Below are 18,850 nucleotides of genomic sequence, written 5' to 3'. Positions count from 1 at the left end.
CAGAGGATGGTACGATAAACAAAAAACATCCAGTGAGCAGCAGGTCTGTGGGCAGAAACGTGTTGTTAATGAGAGAGGTCAGAGGAGAAGGGCCAGACTGGTCGAAAGCTGACAGGAAGGCGACAATAACACAAATAACCACGTCTTAATAACCATACCTACAACAGTGGTATGCATGTCTGAACACACAATGCATGAAAACTCTAAGTGGACAGGCTACAACAGCAGAAGACTTAATAAATCTAAAATAAGTCTAATAAATGCCTAATGGAGTGCACAGTGAGTTCTCATTTACAGTATATTATTCTCAGTAGTATCTTTGATAAGTATGAATAATGCATTAGCCATCTATATTCTTAACTTCACAACCCAGATTCAACCTAATTTAAAAGTACCTTAATTAAAAATAAAATAACTGTGAAAAACTCAGAAAAGCAATCTGTGGTCTAGATTATTTCTATCGATGACTCCCACACATGCTGTGCAAGCAATGAGAATTCTGCCTGATCTCATTTTCAAATTTAAGGACACAGCACTTTGCTGTTAGATTAAATCTAGGATGTTCAGTTTGATCTTTGACATGTAGTGTTCAAAACCTAGTTAACACTGCTATCTGCTGGATTGCTCTGGGAAATGCTTTATTAAAATAGTTACCAAGTTAGCCTCAAGGGCCCAGTTTATTTGGGGGCATATATCCAGGGCAAATTCTAGAGCTGTAGAGGACACAGTTTAGTAGAAATACCAAGAAAAGAATCTCTAAAATACAAAGTTACAAAGTACAGCACTTCCACTACTATTGGCTGATTAGCGATAGGCCTATATCAAAATCAATCCGGGAGTAAAATAAAATATCTAATTAGAGGCAGCCTTAATGTAAGGATTGTCAGGGTAGATCCAGGTTTGAAGGTGTTTTTGTACAGGAACATTTTGAGCTGTTTTAGTATGCATATGGTATACTCTATAGCTTAATAGACCCTGAGGATTTCACCACTGGGAGGCCAGAGTGAGAAAAGGCTAAATCAGGCATAGTATATATGAATGTTACTGTTTATGTTACTTTGGCTTTGGCTTAAAACTTCACAGTGTAATTGCTGAACATACCAAACTAGGTCATGTGTGAGGATACTGTAGATACAGTGCATTCAACAACAATACAGACATTTGCTGCTTGGTAAATCACATTGCCTTGTTCTCGTCCAAAATTGCAATAGCAGTGGCCATTGTCTAGAAATGCCTTCCATGCCAGCCTTCACTGGCAAAGTGATCTGGTGACGTATTGCTTGCATAACCAGCTTGCATTTCCGATTGCTTGCATAGCCAGTCGCACTTGTGAAAAAATAGCTACATAAAATTGTACTCAGCAATATATTTATAGTGTACCTTTTTATGCTTGTAAAAGGTACTTATTAGTTTGCAAAAAGATTATTGTACTTTCAGGTTCGTTTGGTAAATGTGTTCCCTAAAGAACAAAAAATGTACCTCCACACTGGTGCATTTTATTATCCAACCTAATTTACAAGTGCATCGTTGTAGCCAACTGACATCATTCTGGCAGGCTAACTCAATGTTTTGTACAAAGATAAATTAGACAAAATTGAGTTCTTCCTGGCTGACATACTTATACATGTTGTCCAAGTTTTGTTTTAATAAAGTATTAATATACACATTTAAAGTAGGACTACTGCCTTTTGGTAAATTATTTTCGTTGATTCATCACATCACTAGGCTATAAATGAGGTGAATCAACAAAAGTCGTTATAGTCTTCAACTCAGTCAATAATGTCTATTCTAAAAATTGTGACAATGAAAGACTGGAATCTGGGAAACAATTACGGGAATGCGAGAGCAACTGCTGTGAATGATCCATGTATGCTATGAAAATGATCAACAACCGAACAGCACTACCTGCTTGCTTCGTTTCGGGAAAGCAGTACTTTGACGACTGCGCACAAACACGAGGAAATCTCCTGTTAATACATACTCGAGCGAAGATGGCGGCTGTGGTGGAGAATGTAGTCAAAGTGTGAGTGCTGATTTATTAAAATATTTCTGTTCGTTTTAATTTAGTTCCGCAATTGGTGTATGGAATGAGGTCCGTTTTGATGCAGTTTAGTGTACTGAACAAACAATAGCGTGAAGCCTTTGTGGAACCAAAAGTGTAGTCGGTTAGGGAATCTTAGCGAACAAGCTAGCTAGCTAGCCAGCTATCATCAAATCAGCTCAGCTATTCATTGTTCAGTAACCGCTCAAACTTTAGCCAGCTATCACTAGCGAAATATCACAATATACCCACTGTTAACAGCTCCAATAAAATAAGCAGAAACTCAGAAACTTGGCGTTCGCTAGGTAGCTACTCAGCTAACACATCCAGTGAGTATTAATGTGCGGTAGCGTTGATTTTCTAGGTAGCCAATTAGTACTAGCTAGCTGACTGGATTTGCCCGGGAGCGTTCAAAATGCAGATGTTAGCTAGGTAGCTAACGTTAGGAGTGTTTAAATTGAGTAAACTTAGCTAGCGCTACGTTAGATCTATAGTTAATTGGCTAGTAGGTAACGTTAGTCAACAGCTTGTTTAGCCGATCACCATGAACTTGTAGGTTATTTTTTGTTTGTATCCTATTTTGTAGCTACCTCTCCATCTTGGGCTAACTAACGTTAGCCAAGTTAGCTCGTGTTATCTCTTGAATCAGAAAGTCAGCTAGCTAGCTAACTCGGCTAATTGTTCCCTTGACATTGTATGGATTGGTAGTCCGTATTTCCTCTAGCTACTAGCCTAAAGTTCCTCGCTTCCTGCTACCTCCGTAGACTACCAACATTGGCTGGATAACCTTCGATTTTTCTCTGGTAGAACAATACGACAAAACGTGCGTCCACAGCGTCATAACGTTAGCTACAACCGTCTTGCACTTTACTCCGGTGGTGACATTGGTATCATTGTTTTAAAGAAAACATCGTTTTAAATGCATAGCTACTGTATTTTATGAACAGAAGGAAATATTCGTGAGACGTCTGTTTTTGAGCTACAACCCGTTTATATGGTGGTGGTGTTAGGGATCAGATAATGGCAACAACAAAAGGAACCCCAGGTTTGCCAGTCAGATACCTCTTAGCAAGAAAACGTGTGTGACCATGTGTTGCGAGTGCGTGAACAAACCTAAATTAGGATCCACTTAAAACAGGCTAAGCTCACTGCATTAGCGTGTAGTGATGATGCGTAGTGTGAGTTGTACATTAACACCCACTGTCCTCTGTCCTCAGCCTTGGGGAGCAGTACTATAAGGATGCCATGGAGCAGTGCCATAACTACAATGCCCGTCTCTGTGCGGAAAGAAGCGTCCACATGCCCTTCTTGGACTCCCAGACTGGAGTGGCCCAAAGCAACTGCTACATCTGGATGGAGAAACGACACAGGAGTCCAGGTTAGGAACGCTACACGCAAACCTTCGATTAATCCATTAAAATGCATACCTTGGGCTGAGTTTTACTTATGCATTGATTATTTGTATTTATTTATTTGTCATGTAAATATAAAAAAAAGAAGTGAGGGATCAGAAAGGTGGCTTAATCTAGCTCTGTATGTCTGTCTTTGGTTCTTCCCTTTGTCTCTCTCTCCGCTCTCAGGGACTGCTCCAGGGCAGCTGTACACCTATCCCGCTCGCCGCTGGAGGAAGAAGCGACGGGCACATCCTCCTGAGGACCCCCGCCTTGCCTTCCCTCCCCTCAAATCAGGTCCCGCACCCCTCCCTAAAAGGACAGCACGTCATTGGGGTTATACAGGGAGAAATTAGGTCTTGGAATTCTCTCGTTCAGGGCCCTATGCTAACTTTTTTGGGGCAACATTGGCTCGGGCGGTAAGAGCAGTCGTCTGGCAGTTGGAGGGTTGCCGGTTCGATCTTGCCCTGGGTGTGTCGAAGTATCCCTGAGTAAGACACCTGACCCCCAATTGCCCCTGACGAACTGGTTGGTGCCTTGCACGGCAGTCAATCGCCGTTGGTGTGTGAGTGTGCGTATGAACGGGTGAATGAGAAGCATCAATTGTACAGCGCTTTGGATAAAGGCGCTATATAAATGCGGACCATTTGACATTTTTTTTCCCCCAGGGAACACGTGCTCATATGTTAAAACATGTAGGAGCACACTAATGCATCCCAAGCAGTAGATGTATTCCTAAATGAGAAGGGTTGGGTTGTGAGTTGAGCGTTGGATGCGTACGGTCCCCGCAGAGGTGGAGCTGGCTCTGAAGAAGGACGTCCTCCCCCCTGCGGACGGCAGCAGCCTGGAGGCCCTGCTGAAGGCGGAGCCCCAGGAGAAGCGCGGCACCCCGGAGCTGCGGGGCCCGGAGGAGGAGCCCAGCGTGCCGGAGATCACCGGGAGCACCCACAACTCCTCCACCCGCCTGAGGAAGGTGCGTTGGCTGGATCCCTCCAGGGGCTGTTATAGGGATATGGGGTTGTTGTGGGCCCTTCTGTGGGTGTTCTGGGGATATGGGCTTGTTGTGGCCCCTTCTGTGGGTGTTCTGGGGATATGGGGTTGTTGTGGCCCCTTCTGTGGGTGTTCTGGGGATATGGGGTTGTTGTGGCCCCTTCTGTGGGTGTTCTTGGGATATGGGGTTGTTGTGGCCCCTTCTGTGGGTGTTCTGGTGATATAGGGTTGTTGTGGCCCCTTCTGTGGGTGTTCTGGGGATATAGGCTTGTTATGGTCCCCCAGGGGCTGTTATGGGGATATGGGGTTGTTGTGGCCCCTTCAGGGGCTGTTATGGGGATATGGGGTTGTTGTGGCCCCTTCAGGGGCTGTTATGGGGATATGGGGTTGTTGTGACCCCTTCAGGGGGTGTTATGGGGATATGGGGTTGTTGTGGCCCCTTCAGGGGGTGTTATGGGGATATGGGGTTGTTGTGGCCCCTTCAGGGGGTGTTATGGGGATATGGGGTTGTTGTTGTCCTTCCAGACGGTTGTTTTGTGGGTATAGTGCAGAGAAAGGCGTGCTGCTGTACCCCCCCCTCTCCTGTCCCTCATTAGTGGTCCGCCTTGCACAGGCCTTTGTCTGTATTATGTCTTTCATTGCAGTTGTGTGTTTTGCTCAGAACAGAAATAGAAAGGAATGGTATTCGGTTTTTTAAATTTATTTCTAACAAGGTTAGGGACCAGTGGAGGTGCATGGTCATGGAAACTATGCAACTGTAACTGTTCGTAAGTCTTTCTGTTTCTAGAAGTTTTCTTTGTGTGAGATCTCATTCATTAGAGACTGAGGGTTTTGGATGCAGCTGGCAGCTCTGAATCCGGAATTTAGACCGACATAGCCATTTGTGCCAATCAAACCACCAACCCTCCACTTACGTCCACAGAGAATCCTGGAGCCTGATGACTTCCTGGACGACCTGGACGATGAAGACTATGAGGAGGACACCCCGAAGAGACGAGGCAAAGGGAAGGGGAAGGTGAGCTGTACTGAAGAGCCTGAAGTGCTGTCCTTCTCTGGGCTAGGCTCTTTCTCACTGTCCCTTTTCTGGGTTCCCACCCCAGGTGACCCAAGTATGAGATTTGCATCCCTTTGAGTGTGGATTGACATTGGCCGATCTCTGTTGTTTACTAAAGGCCCTTCATTCAACCACACGTCGCGTCTTTAAGTTACAGCATTGCATACATTCCCCCCCCCCCCCCGCCTTTCAAACGATGAGGAGATAATGTGCATTTCGCACAAAAAGACTGACAAGCACAGCAGGGCTCTGCACCTTTTCTCATGTGCTCCTAAGGTGGAACAATTTAGAGGCGCGCTAATGCATCCCAATTGGTAGATGTGGTCCTGAATAATTTTCCCAGCTAACACACATCAATTATGTGGTGCAAATGCTTCTAAAATGGGAGGCCTGCAGAGCCCGGTGCAGGAGGTGACGGGCCGGGGCAGCGGTTGGTGTCTGTGGTGTTTAGATGGCGGTAAAAAGGCGGGTAATGACGACCCGCCGCTGTTGCCTGCAGGGTCGTGGGGTGAGCAGCAGCCGGAAGAAGATGGACGCTGCAGCCGCTGCTCTGGAGGACCGCGACAAGCCTTACGCCTGCGACAGTGAGTTCATCTGCACTTTACACTTTACACTGAGTGCATTTACACTTTACACTGAGTGCATTTACACTTTACACTGAGTGCATTTACACTTTACACTGAGTGCATCTGCACTTTACACTTTACACTGAGTGCATCTGCACTTTACACTTTACACTTTACACTGAGTGCATCTACACTTTACACTGAGTGCATCTACACTTTACACTGAGTGCATTTACACTTTACACTTTACACTGAGTGCATTTACACTTTACACTTTACACTGAGTGCATTTACACTTTACACTGAGTGCATCTGCACTTTACACTTTACACTGAGTGCATCTACACTTTACACTTTACACTTTACACTGAGTGCATCTGCACTTTACACTGGTTCCTGAGAACAGGAAACCAGCAGACACTGCGGCCCTCCAGGACTGATGTTTGACGCCTGTGGCTTACAGTCTGTCTATACACAACCTGTCTACGCAGCTGGATATTTCATGGAGGCAGTTCAGGTTACTTACCTTTCTCAAGGCTAAAATGCCAGTGTCTCACCTGGGAGTCTAACCTACAGTTTGCTAACCGTTCCTACACTGCCACCCTGGACTGGTGGGAACTGCAGTAGGTGTGGGCGTGGGCTCGTGTGAGCCTTTACACTTTGATAGGAGGGTGGCAAGCGGGGCTTTGATAGTTTATCAAAGGCCAGGACAGCAGGTGAAAACCAGAGTGCTGTGTCTCAGTGATGTCTGTGTCGGTTCTGAGGTGACGGATGAAGCGTATCCAGGAAATTGTCCTGTGGAACCTCTCTTCGTGAACATTATTTTATTTTATACATTTTTTACGTAAGATTGTCACATTTTCCCATAACCGGGATATCCCTGATGGATTTCCTATAGCCTTTGCTAAATTGTCTTCTGCGATGGGAAAGATACTCGGGTCTCAGGATGCACAGAATTAATGAAGCTGCGCTGAGCTCTTTGATGATGGTGGTGTGGTGCAGAAGGCTGGATCTTATCCTATGGTCTGAGGCACTACTTATCCTTAATTAGCCACAGTGGAGTGTAAGCGCGGCAGTGAGCCATTTCCGCTGGCTAGCGCTGTATTTATCCCTGACTGCAAATGCACGGATGAATCATTGCATTCTTCATTAAAACATTGTTCGTCCATCTGTTGGCTTATACAGAGGAGGCTGTGGGATAACTTTTAGTTGAGCCAACTAAGAGGGCCAGGAGAGGGGGAGGGGTTGCACTTCTTGAGAGTATTTCATAGGCTCCAGTACACCAGATGAGCTCAGTAAAGCGTCGAAAAGTATTATTCAAAACAATTACGTGTTTGATGTAGGTCTGATGTAGGACAACTTCGACAGTTAGGTAGGTGTGATATAAATATGCTGTGCCTAGCTTCCTTTAATTGGAAATTCAGATGAGGTGCAGGGGACAATTTGTCATGTAGTTATTTTCCTTGAAGACAGCAAATTTCATTAATATCTTTATCTGGAAATGAAACTCTTCCCATCAAAGTGACATGTTCCGCAGTTTTTTTTATTTTTAATAAAGCCATGTCATTGTGAAGACGTCTCTGCACAGACTTCTTGTGAGAGAAATCTGAGAATGTATTCGGGCCCTGTCAAATTTCAACTCCCATTTCACTCATTTAACATGTATAAAGTGAAATGACCCGTGCTGTTGAAAAATGATTTGCGCCTCTATTTGTATTTGTGTCTTCAGAATATTCAGATTGCTGCAGCTCATAACCACACACCACCCCGTGTCTAATCATGCGGTCCCCCGGGTTACGGGCTGCAGACAGTTCCAGGTAGATGAGTTTCTGTAAAGGGAAGCTGCAGCGCCTGGGTGAAAGCATTGGTGTCCTGCGTTAATATCACTTCGACCCTCAGGAGCCAGTTTATAGCAGCGTGTTCTGGCCTAGGAGCCTGGCTTAACCCAAACGTAATGTTATTGCCTTAGCGGAAGTGAAATGAGACATGGGCTCATTCTCGTGTTTGATGCTTTATCTCAGTTAATTTTCTTGCATTCTGAATAAAAAAATTAAAAAAAGACTTTCTTCGATCAGGATTGTTGGCTTCTCAGCTGGGAGTTGAATTTTGCCTTTGGTTACAAAAAGCAGTTCTTTGGCTTGGCTAGATGGCTCGGAGTTTCAGAGCTAGCGATGTGCGTTCTTGGGTTTTTTTTTCCCCTCAACACGACTGAGTCCTGCTGTCTCCTCTCTGTTCCCTTTCCCTTTCTCTTTCAGACGCTCGCAAACAAAAGCATATTTCAAAATCTTCCCAACGAGGTATACTTCTCATTGTTCATCCCGCCCCTGTCACACTCCACGCCTGAGGATGCTGTGATCCTGCTTGTGTGTGCGTGCACTAACACACAAAATGCTTTCCTAGTAGACGCAGTCCTTATTGTAGAGCATTATGTATATGACCTTGCCAATAGTGATGTACTGTCCCTATAGGCTTACCCAACGCATTCCTTCCCCGGTCCCAATACATTTTAAAAAAATGAGTATTTACTGTGTTTGGCATGTTTATCATCATTTGTGTTCATGAAAACAGGTTATACGAACGCAGGGTTATATTATGGCAAAGGGAGGACTTGCTGTATGCCGTCATGCTGATGACGTGAGTGTGAATCCATCGGGATGTTTAGGTGAGTCGCTAAGATTCGCTTGGTGATGAAAGCTTTTCTCTGCGAGGTTTAGAAGATCGATTGACTGGAATGCCTGCTATTTTTACGTTGAGGGCTTGATCAGTGAAGTGCACAGGGAGGCTTACATCAGTATGATTCATGATAATTATTCCTGGTTATCGTGGCTTGGTTCAGTCTACTGGGAGACTTCCATAGAGTAGTTGCATGTCTATGCGTTATGTAGAGCACCTTTGTTTCAAGTGTATGACAGAAACAAACTTGCACAAGTCACTGCACTATTCCCAATCCGTCTCATTAGCACTCCACGGCTGACCACCTGCTGTCAGGGTCAGTTAGAAGGGAGAGTTTCCTGTTTTTCAGATGGCTCTCCGAGACGGACTCCTCTGTATTGCCTCAACCTCATTAGTTTACTCATTTAGTTTACTCGTTGAATGCCCCACGAGAAATGTCAGATTGGTCGAGAAGAAAAATGGCGTGCGGTAGACACAAAATAATACCCACAAAAAGAATTTGGACGAACAAGAAAGCAGTGGTGCCGAGCACTGACATCACTGTGATGTGGCTGTTTACGTATGCTTTCATTTCATTACATTACGTGATTGGCATTTGGCCGACGCTCTTATCCAGAGCGACGTACAGTTAATTAGACTAAGCAGGAGACAATCCTCCCCTGGAGCAATGCTGGGTTAAGGGCCTTGCTCAAGGGCCAAATGGCTGTGCGGATCTTATTGCGGCTACACCGGGATTAGAACCACCGACCTTGCGTGTCCCAGTCATGTACCACTACGCTACAGGCCGCCCATAGCTTTCATAGCTGCCCATCCCAAGGCTTTCGACATGCTGCGGTTTTTACGCACACGTCGAATGTGGATCTGCAATTATAGCGTGATAGCAGGCCTTGTTATTTGTTCAGCCTGGCTGTTTATAGTGCTTATTCTTTCTCATTTTCCCACATCATATTCTGGCTTAAAATAAAGTGGCATAATTTGCCAGCTTGTGCTGACGCAGCTTTTTCCTTTTATTCTTTCAAGATGTAGTTCCTTTATAGTCTCGGTTCCTTTTTTATTTTTTTGGCTACAGGGTAATAACAGCTCATTTTTGATATGTGGCATCATGTATTCACAGAGAGAGAGATTGCCTCGGGGGGTTGTACTGCAGATGCTGTTAACTGCTTCCCAGATGCTGACGGACTGCAGCACCATGCTCTAGCTGGTGTAACTCACTCCAGAGCTCAGTGTTCTTTCCATGGCGTTATCCTAAGGGTCCTGCCGGCCACGGCCGATCAGAGTAGCAGGCGCGAGTGGTTCCTGACTTCAGCGGTATGAGTGACCTCTGTGGCCTTGAGTTGATCCGCCCGTAACCACAACATTAGCCTGTGCTCTGACAATTTGCGGTTTGTATTGCGAGAAGTGTACTGTTTACGAACTGATGATTTAATAGGTGATTCAGGCCACATTGAGTACAAGACAAAGTTCCCCATGGGAGCAATGAAGTCTATTATCCTGTCTCACTGTGTGTATGCAGTATGTGAAGAAACGTATACTGTAGATCAGGGGTGCCACAGAAGTGTCTGTAAGCCGCAGTTTGGACACATTTCATGTCAATCAAGTGTACTCGTCTGTCAGGCAGAAGCCATAGGGAAGAGGGATGAAAATGGGAAGAATGATCTTTTTAACCAATGCTTTAAAAAAAAATCATGCTTGATTGGCCAGCATGCCTCTTCAGTGGACCAATCCTGATGGGCGTATTAGGCACCCCCTATTGGACCATAAAGAAAAGCGAACGGGTTGCTCCAGCGACTGCAGCAAGTTCTCTTGGTGGGACCTTGGGCAAGATCCGGACACTTGCTTTGTACTCTGCCCTGAACACGTGCTTGTGTTGCTGTGCTTACTGGCATGTACAACGTGTGGTTTGTTTCTGGAGTAACGTCAAATAACCCACCTAATATGTGAAACTAATAGTGCACGTACAGTGTGTATTATTAATAACTGTTAATAAGTTCACTACTGCACAGAAGCTGTTGTTGAAAAGGGTTGTTCTTTTCCACGTTTAAAGCCGAAAAGGCTTGTACATTTCTGTTTCTTGTGTTATTGAATGCCAGGGGGGTGTGTGTTGTGCCTTCTCGCTCGTTTTGAGAGCGAGCGAGCGAGCGAGCTAGCCGTCTGTCCTGTCCGTCTCCTAACTGCTGTGCTTTGGGCTTCTCCAGTCTGCGGGAAGCGCTACAAGAACCGCCCGGGCCTCAGCTACCATTACGCGCACTCCCACCTGGCCGAGGAGGAGGGCGAGGACAAGGAGGACCTGGAGGTGCACACCCCCATCCCACACCACCCAGAGGAGCACAAGAGTGAGTCCTGTGCCCAGAGCCTGTCCACACCCAGAAATACAACCACAACCACAACCACAACCATAACTGTGTGAGCATCCACACGGATGACCCATAACGTTCTGTAAATAGCCTCTCGGCTATGTCACATGACGCCTTGTAAATTCGGATGTGTTTTGATTGGCAGTAAGTGTTTTATCGTTCCTGCAGCTGGAAAATATTGCTCTGAAAGTGATCCCGACAATATTGTTTGTCACTGTTGTAATGGTTGTGGTGTGGACTCCTCCATCCACTTGAGTTAGTTATTGTTCTTGGTGTGGACCGATATTTACTGCTCGTATGCATCTTTGCATTTTTTCATATGCATTTCCGTTTCTTTAATACCCGAACACAGTCCTCCTGGCTGCTGACACCATTGCTGGGAACCATTGTAGGAGCTGCCTAGTTTTTTCTGCTGATATTATTGGCAGGCTAATCACAATTCTGTCTCCTTCATTACTGTCTTAATTTGATTTGATGGGGCTATTCAGGGATAACTGCTTATCCTTGCTCAGGGCTGAAGAAGTGTCTTACAGTGAATGCTAATGCTCGTGTACTGACTTTCTTTTTGCTCTGCAAACTGCCAGACTGCTCTGTTCTCCCCCAAAGATAGCAAATGATCCCTGTCGCTACGGAGATTGCACTCCTGACTCATCCAATAAAGAGTGGGGATCTGGTGTGCTTGATGAAAAAAAATAAAAATAAAAGGCTGCATTTAGTAAACAACACTGATAATAATCTATATATTATGTTCAAACGTAAGAAAATGATACCTTTATTTCAGTACATTGATTCTCATGTTTCATTTTTATTAAGCGAGTAATTAAGTGACATTTTTTTCATATCCCATCAGCTCCCAAGAAAGGACCAGATGGCCTGGCACTTCCCAATAATTACTGTGACTTCTGTCTGGGTGACTCAAAAATCAACCACAAGACGGGCCAGTCGGAGGGGCTGGTGTCCTGCTCCGACTGCGGCCGCTCAGGTAAGCCCTCCGGCCTGCGGAACGGAAAACTCCTTTCACACGGTGTTTGTGTTCCTGCGGAACAGTAAACTCCTTTCACACGGTGTTTGTGTTCCTGCGGAACGGTAAACTCCTTTCACACGGTGTTTGTGTTCCTGCGGAACGGTAAACTCCTTTCACACGGTGTTTGTGTTCCTGCGGAACGGTAAACTCCTTTCACACGGTGTTTGTGTTCCTGCGGAACGGTAAACCCCTTTCACACAGTGTTTGTGTTCCTGTGGAGTGGTAAACCCCTTTCACACGGTGTTTGGGATGTAAATTAATTTTACAGCTTTCTGAAATACATTAGAGTGCTATAAATAAGGGCTCCCAAAAGGCTCAATCAGCTCAGCCTTCTTATTGAGCGAGAAACAAGCTGGCATGCTGAACATAGAGCATATTAATGTTTTTTTTTGGGGGGGGGGGGGGGGGGATATGTAGTTTTGAGCGGAAGGAAAAGCCCATTTGGAAATAACCTAGTTTAAGAAAAGTGAAATTAGCTTGAATGTTTAAATGTTCTCCCATCAATCATATTGGGTGAAATGACAAGCACAAGGTGGCCCCAAAAGTTACTATATTTCCACCTCTGATACCGTGCTGTTTAATAAGTTGGATGTAGTTGGCTAGTAGTAACTCTTTGATGGGTAGCATATCCTGTGCTATTGCTTGAATTCCATGTAATCTTTCACCCAATTTAATGATCTGGATGAGGGTAACCTGAATTTCACTCCTCTTTTTCCCACCACAGGTCACCCGTCCTGCCTGCAGTTCACTCCGGTCATGATGGCGGCGGTGAAGACTTACCGCTGGCAGTGCATCGAGTGCAAGTGCTGTAACATCTGCGGCACCTCTGAGAATGACGTGAGTACCGGTGCCACTGCCCAGCCGTTATGCATCATCCTTTACAGTCTTTCCCTCTGTTTCTTTACGTACAGTGTGCTGACACGTCTGTGAAATGCACTTTAAACAAATCATTACATTAATGGCATTTGGCAGATGCTCTTATCCTGAGCGATGTACAGTTGATTAGACTAAGCAGGAGACGGTCCTCTCCTGGAGCAACGCAGGGTTAAGGGCCCAACGGCTGTGCGGATCTTATTGCGGCAACACTGGGGATCGAAGCACCGACCTTACGGGCCCCAGTCATGTACCTTAACCACTACGCTACAGGCCGCACACAATGACTTGGCTTGTGTGCTTGCACTCTGTTGAAAGTCCCAGTGAGTGTTGCTTATAGTGGCGTTCTGTCCAGTGAAGGGCTGTTAAATGAATATAACGTATGCTGGAGCACATGGGGGGGAATGGCTTCTGCCTTCAAGTCAAGCCGGCCCAGCGCAGCAGGAAGCCAGGCGCGTGACGAAGGTCTCACTCTCGCCGTCCTGCCGAGGTGAAAAGAGATTCATCACGCGCGGCGGGCGGTGAGCGATGGGTTCTCCGTACCTGTATTTACAGTGGGCTGCATCGATTCGCTGAGGCGCTTTGAGTAATGGCTCTTTAAAGTGTTTTAAGAGCCGTCCTTTGGCCGCCGGGAGTGGTTCCCCACGGGACTAATTTGGGCCACAGAGGTAGAATGAAGACGTCAAAGCTGGCCTGATCTTAACCTTGGCCCTGTGTCAGGCCTGTGATTAGATGACTGCTAGCAAGGTTTTGTGCGTTAGAAAACTGCCTATGGAGATACTGTATGTGATGAGTGTGCAATGATGTCCTTGACTGTGCCGGTGATCGCTGTAAGCCAGGGTCCCTTGGGGGCCGATTCCTGACTGGCCCAGTGCTAATAATCAAGCGTTCCAGTTTAGACCAGAGCGCATATGAATAGAATGAAGATGTCAGAGACTGTGAAGGTGTAGTTCGGGCTCTACGCTGGCTAACGTTTTCTCCAAGGAGCACGCTTATGCATCCCAATTAGCTGTGAGCTCCTACATCTTTTCTTTTTCCATTTTCCTAAAACATCCCTTTTTGGGTAAGGATTATGATATTAAATAAATACGGGGCAACTCCTTATCAAGTAATGCACTGCTGTCACTAAACCAAAATGGCTATTGGTGTCTGTTCTTTGGAGCAAGCAAAGTTTTGCGGAGTTCACTTAACTAACTTGGCAGCATGATCACTTCTGTTTCATAAACAGTATTTCCCGTGCCTGTCAATGAGTTGGCATGCTTGTTGATGTTCAAAATGGCAGCCATTCAAATTATTTGAATATCAAGCAATACATGAACACAAGTATGTTAATCGCATACAGTTAATTCCCCTTTAATGTTGGCGGTATGTGAGTAATTTAAGGTGTATAATCCTAGGAGAAGCGATATCAATAAAAAAATGTAAATGTTACATAAAATTGTTATTTAATTCCATTAACATTTTCTGGGTTGCCCACTGTTGGTGTAAATGGCTGCTGTGTGTTTGTGTTTGTGTTGCAGGACCAGCTGTTGTTTTGTGATGACTGTGATCGAGGATACCACATGTACTGCCTCAGCCCTCCCATGTCTGAGCCTCCTGAAGGTATGGTGGTCACGAGCCGCTCTGTTAACAAGCCCAGAGACTCCGGCAAGCGCAGAGTGCAGCTTTCTCTCTCTCCGCCCGCCCCCTGGTCTTTCAGAGTAATTGGTTGCGCGGTGTACGTGCGACTTCAAACTGTCAGTGTTGCCGTGCAACCAGAGTTTATCACGAATCATCAGATTCTCTGGCCAGTCTGTTTTGCTCATGGCTGCTTGGGACTTATTTCGCATAACATATTCTGCTGTAGTGTATATTACCTGTTGTAGGGTGTGAGTTGAGGTTAGGGTTTTTGTAGCTGCGTCACAAGATCTTTGACTCGCAGCAGAATAAGCCTGCGTGTTTGAAGGTTCTCTTAAAATTTTTCATGTTATTCTCTTTTTTTGTTCACCATTCAGGAAGCTGGAGTTGTCACTTGTGTTTGGATCTGTTGAAAGACAAGGCCTCGATATACCAGAACCAGAACGCACCTCCATCCTGATGAGCTACCCCCCCCCCCCCCCTCTCCCGCTCCCATCCGTCAAGTCCCCGAGACCGCTCCCCTTCAGACCTTCGGTAGGAGTCACGCAGGGGGGGCCGCCCCTGACAGAAGCCACTTTTTCCCCACCCTGGAGTAACGCACGCACAATGGAGCCCCCCCCCCCCCCCCCCAAAACCCAACAGCCTTCTCAAAGCTTCTCCACCTCCCCCTCCCCACAAACCCTTCTGGGTTCCTGCTTACTGTGACTCTGTGTTCCTCAGAAAGTTGCGGCATACTTGTTCTGTCAATATTGGGTTTTTGTAAGTGGCACATTATATTATGTTGGCATATGTCTGTTTTGTGGACATAAACATGAAGACATGAAGGTCCCCCGGATGGTACCTTAACGCGCAGTATTCATCCTCGCATACGCTGTTAGCGGGGTATAGCAGAGTTATGCAGTTTCCGTGGTGGTCTGAACAGAGCGGACTTCCGTGGCCGTGACAAGCCGTCCAGTGTGCACAGCGTGTTGAGAAGAACCGTACAACAGCCACATCTCATTTCCATCCAACTCTCGTTTTAATCATCGATAAAGGCCGCTGTCTCTCAGAGTTTTAAGGCGTCCGTTGTATGTAGAAGGCGGTTATAGTCGGAGTCAATGGGCATGCCAGTGCTTGTTTGTTGAGAAAGCCGTAAATGTTTTGTATATTTATATATTTGTAAGGATATATAGGTGTGAATAGTTCTAAAAAAAGAAAAAAAGTGAAATGATAGAAAGCTTGTCAGTTGATGGTCTTGTCCAGGGTTGTCTTTAGCAGGAAAAGTTCAATCTTAATGGTGCTCGTGGAACAGGTGAAATGGTACTGGTCAGTTCAGTCCCAGTCACTGCTGCTGTTCTGTCAAGACAGTGCTGGTATTTTTAATGAGTCATATCAACAGGTCAGAATTGAGAACTTAATGAATGGAACGGGTGTTCCTGTACTAAGTTGGCAGAGCGCATTCGTAAGTGGAATAAACGTGAGCTGTTTTTCCAACAGGACAGGTCTGAGCGCACCAATACAGGGGTACAGAAACGGTGTTCCCTCTCAGTCCTACCCTTGCCTTCCACTCACAGAATTACTGTTTTTCTGCGCTGTTTTTGAAGTTAGTTCGGTTCCCTTTTATCTGATCCACTTCCCGGCTCACAGAACTCTGATTTTTAGATGGGGGCTTTTCTCCCTGACACTGATCTTAAGACCCAGCTGGAGCAGTGACTGGGTTCTGAGCACACACTGTTTACACCTCCATCTGCTGCTCTGGCCCAGGCAGTGCTGCCCTAAACAAGTGTGTTCTGCTGCGCTAAACAAGTGTGTTCTGCTGCCCTGGGCGAGTGTGTTCTGCTCCCCTGAGTGTGTGTGTTCTGCTCCCCTGAGGGAGTGTGTTCTGCTCCCCTGAGCGTGTGTGTTCTGCTCCCCTGAGCGAGTGTGTTCTGCTCCCCTGAGTGTGTGTGTTCTGCTCCCCTGAGTGTGTGTGTTCTGCTCCCCTGAGTGTGTGTGTTCTGCTCCCCTGAGGGAGTGTGTTCTGCTCCCCTGAGCGTGTGTGTTCTGCTCCCCTGAGCGTGTGTGTTCTGCTCCCCTGAGTGTGTGTGTTCTGCTCCCCTGAGTGTGTGTGTTCTGCTCCCCTGAGTGTGTGTGTTCTGCTGCCCCTGAGTGTGTGTGTTCTGCTGCCCCTGAGGGAGTGTGTTCTGCTCCCCTGAGCGAGTGTGTTCTGCTGCCCTGAGCGAGTGTGTTCTGCTGCCCCTGGCGAGTGTGTTCTGCTGCCCCGGGCGAGTGTGTTCTGCTGCCCCGGGCGAGTGTGTTCTGCTGCCCCGGGCGAGTGTGTTCTGCTGCCCCGGGCGAGTGTGTTCTGCTCTCTTTCCCTGCCACAAGAGGCAGGTTGTCTAAATCTAGGATTAATACATTTCACACATTTCGGGAACGCTATAAATGTTTTTGTCACAGGTTTTGACCATATCTTTCAGAGTGAATTTAAATATCACGCAAAATGCAAATTTTATTAGTTTATAACTAGCAACCAGAATTGATATTTAATGTGACCGTTAATGTGGTTCTTTCCTGGGGGGAGAGAAATCTGATTTAAACCTATTGATTTGACCAAACCAGGTTAGCTTCCTTCCTTCCCCAGTCGAGCGAGTGCTTGCAGTTTATCGATGCCGGGAGCAGCTGCTGTGTACCTGACCTGGGTCAAATACATAATCTTTTTAGATTAAAATACTTTTCCACGCTGAACTGAGCTTGCCTGGTGTATTGGAACCTATGAAATACTCTCAAAAAAAACACAGCCACCCTTCCTTCTGTTCCCCTTGATTGGCTCAATTGCATCAGGCAAGATCAAGCCGAGTACAGAAAATTATTTGAATGAAAAAAAACAATTATGTATTCGACCCAAGTCTGCCGTGTACATCCAGGGCTGCGTTTGAGAAGCACAGGTAACGTTTGAGATTCAGAGTGACCGAGGCGTGCCACCTCCACTGCACAGCCAGGAGAGGGCGCAGTTGGTCTATGATCGGCCTCCTTCATTGGTCTGAACTTGCAGGAGGATTCTGGATGACGAGTCATGCCGTTGTCTCTCCTGCCGACACCTCCATCTCGATACTGTGACGTTCTGATTTTCAGGACCGTGGAACTTCACAACTGAGAGGTTTTTCGGTGATGGCACAGTTGTTGGCTCAGATAATATTTTCAGTGACGGGAATAAATCTATAGGTAGAGAATAGAGATCTAATGCAGCTGCACAAATGGCAAAGTCCTTCCTCGGTGCGTCGAGGGATTTAATACTTTTTATAGTGACATGCGTCTGTTATTGGACTCTTTATAGCTGGATGCTTTGTAAACTTTTTTTAACTGTCATGAATAGTATTTACCATTGTTATATATAGTGTTATTCTTACCAATTTAAAATGCCAATATTTACAGAGGGACATAATATTACGATGTAGACGCACAACTGAGAATCGCAAAAAAAACCATAGTAGCTTAAAAAAAAAAGAAAAAAAAGGAAAAAAAAGTTCCCATGGGTGAAGATTCTCACTTAATATTGGTTATATTCCCTAACTTTGTCTAGTGCTGTTGACTTGTCTTAAAGCCACGATGTACCTCATGTTTATTAACAGTATTTAAAATGAAGAAAAAAAAAACAGTGCATCAGGCAAAATGGCTGGCAATCTGCAGTTTCACGACCACAAATACTCTGTAATTAGGTGTTTACAATCAACTGCATGTGAACCACACACTGTTTTTCATTTACTCTCAATTTGTCTATTGTGGGGATGTTAAAGATTGAGAATATTTGTAATATCGTTTAGTTAATCATGTTTTATCCATGTCCAGCTAATCATGTATACTATAATGAAACTTCAGCATACATTTTTACATTATAGAAACATGCTGATTGTTTTCACACATTTCACACACGCGTATGTTTTATAGGTTTTACTCATTTTGAATACCTGTATTTGTGTTACCATATCCTGTCTGTTTATGGTACGTGTACAGTTTTGTCCTTTTTTAAAGTTAATTAAACTTTGGCACTGATTACAGCATTTAGTCATTTGTAGCTTTTCTTTTTCTCACTTTTAGGGAAGGTTTAATCGGGGTATATTCGGGCTTAAACTAATGGATAATAAAACTAATCACAATTTCTGCATAGTACTAAAGGAATCTTGTACTACAACCACATCACATGAGTGTGAGTGAGTTTATACTGTCTGATATTTCCTCAGGTTAGCGTGACCTAACTAAAATCATTTATAAATTTGTATACAATTTTTTTTTTTTTTACTGTGATTCC

General features: G+C 45.3%; 1 protein-coding gene across 1 annotated transcript; it reads left to right on the top strand.

The window, feature by feature from the left end:
• Positions 1 to 1,921: 1,921 nt before the first annotated feature.
• On the top strand, positions 1,922 to 18,599 carry LOC133124751 (zinc finger protein ubi-d4-like). The gene is made up of 11 exons (XM_061236199.1): positions 1,922 to 2,023; positions 3,259 to 3,419; positions 3,622 to 3,729; positions 4,224 to 4,405; positions 5,345 to 5,437; positions 5,976 to 6,060; positions 10,911 to 11,048; positions 11,920 to 12,051; positions 12,818 to 12,930; positions 14,487 to 14,568; positions 14,961 to 18,599. The coding sequence occupies exons 1-11, from the start codon at positions 1,992 to 1,994 to the stop codon at positions 15,041 to 15,043; spliced, it is 1,209 nt and encodes a 402-aa protein (XP_061092183.1). The 5' UTR covers positions 1,922 to 1,991; the 3' UTR covers positions 15,044 to 18,599.
• The last annotated feature ends 251 nt before the right edge of the window (positions 18,600 to 18,850 follow it).

Source organism: Conger conger, chromosome 3 (genome assembly GCF_963514075.1).
Source record: "Conger conger chromosome 3, fConCon1.1, whole genome shotgun sequence".
Lineage (NCBI taxonomy): Eukaryota > Metazoa > Chordata > Actinopteri > Anguilliformes > Congridae > Conger > Conger conger.
The sequence above is the reverse complement of the archived record's forward strand: the minus strand, read 5'-3'. Positions and strand labels throughout refer to the sequence as shown.

Excerpts from the sequence above, each read along its gene's own strand:
- LOC133124751 (XM_061236199.1), top strand. The coding sequence starts at position 1,992 with ATGGCGGCTGTGGTGGAGAATGTAGTCAAAGT. Across the intron at positions 2,024-3,258 it reads GTGGAGAATGTAGTCAAAGT|CCTTGGGGAGCAGTACTATA; the intron begins GTGAGTGCTGAT and ends CTCTGTCCTCAG. Across the intron at positions 4,406-5,344 it reads CCTCCACCCGCCTGAGGAAG|AGAATCCTGGAGCCTGATGA; the intron begins GTGCGTTGGCTG and ends TTACGTCCACAG.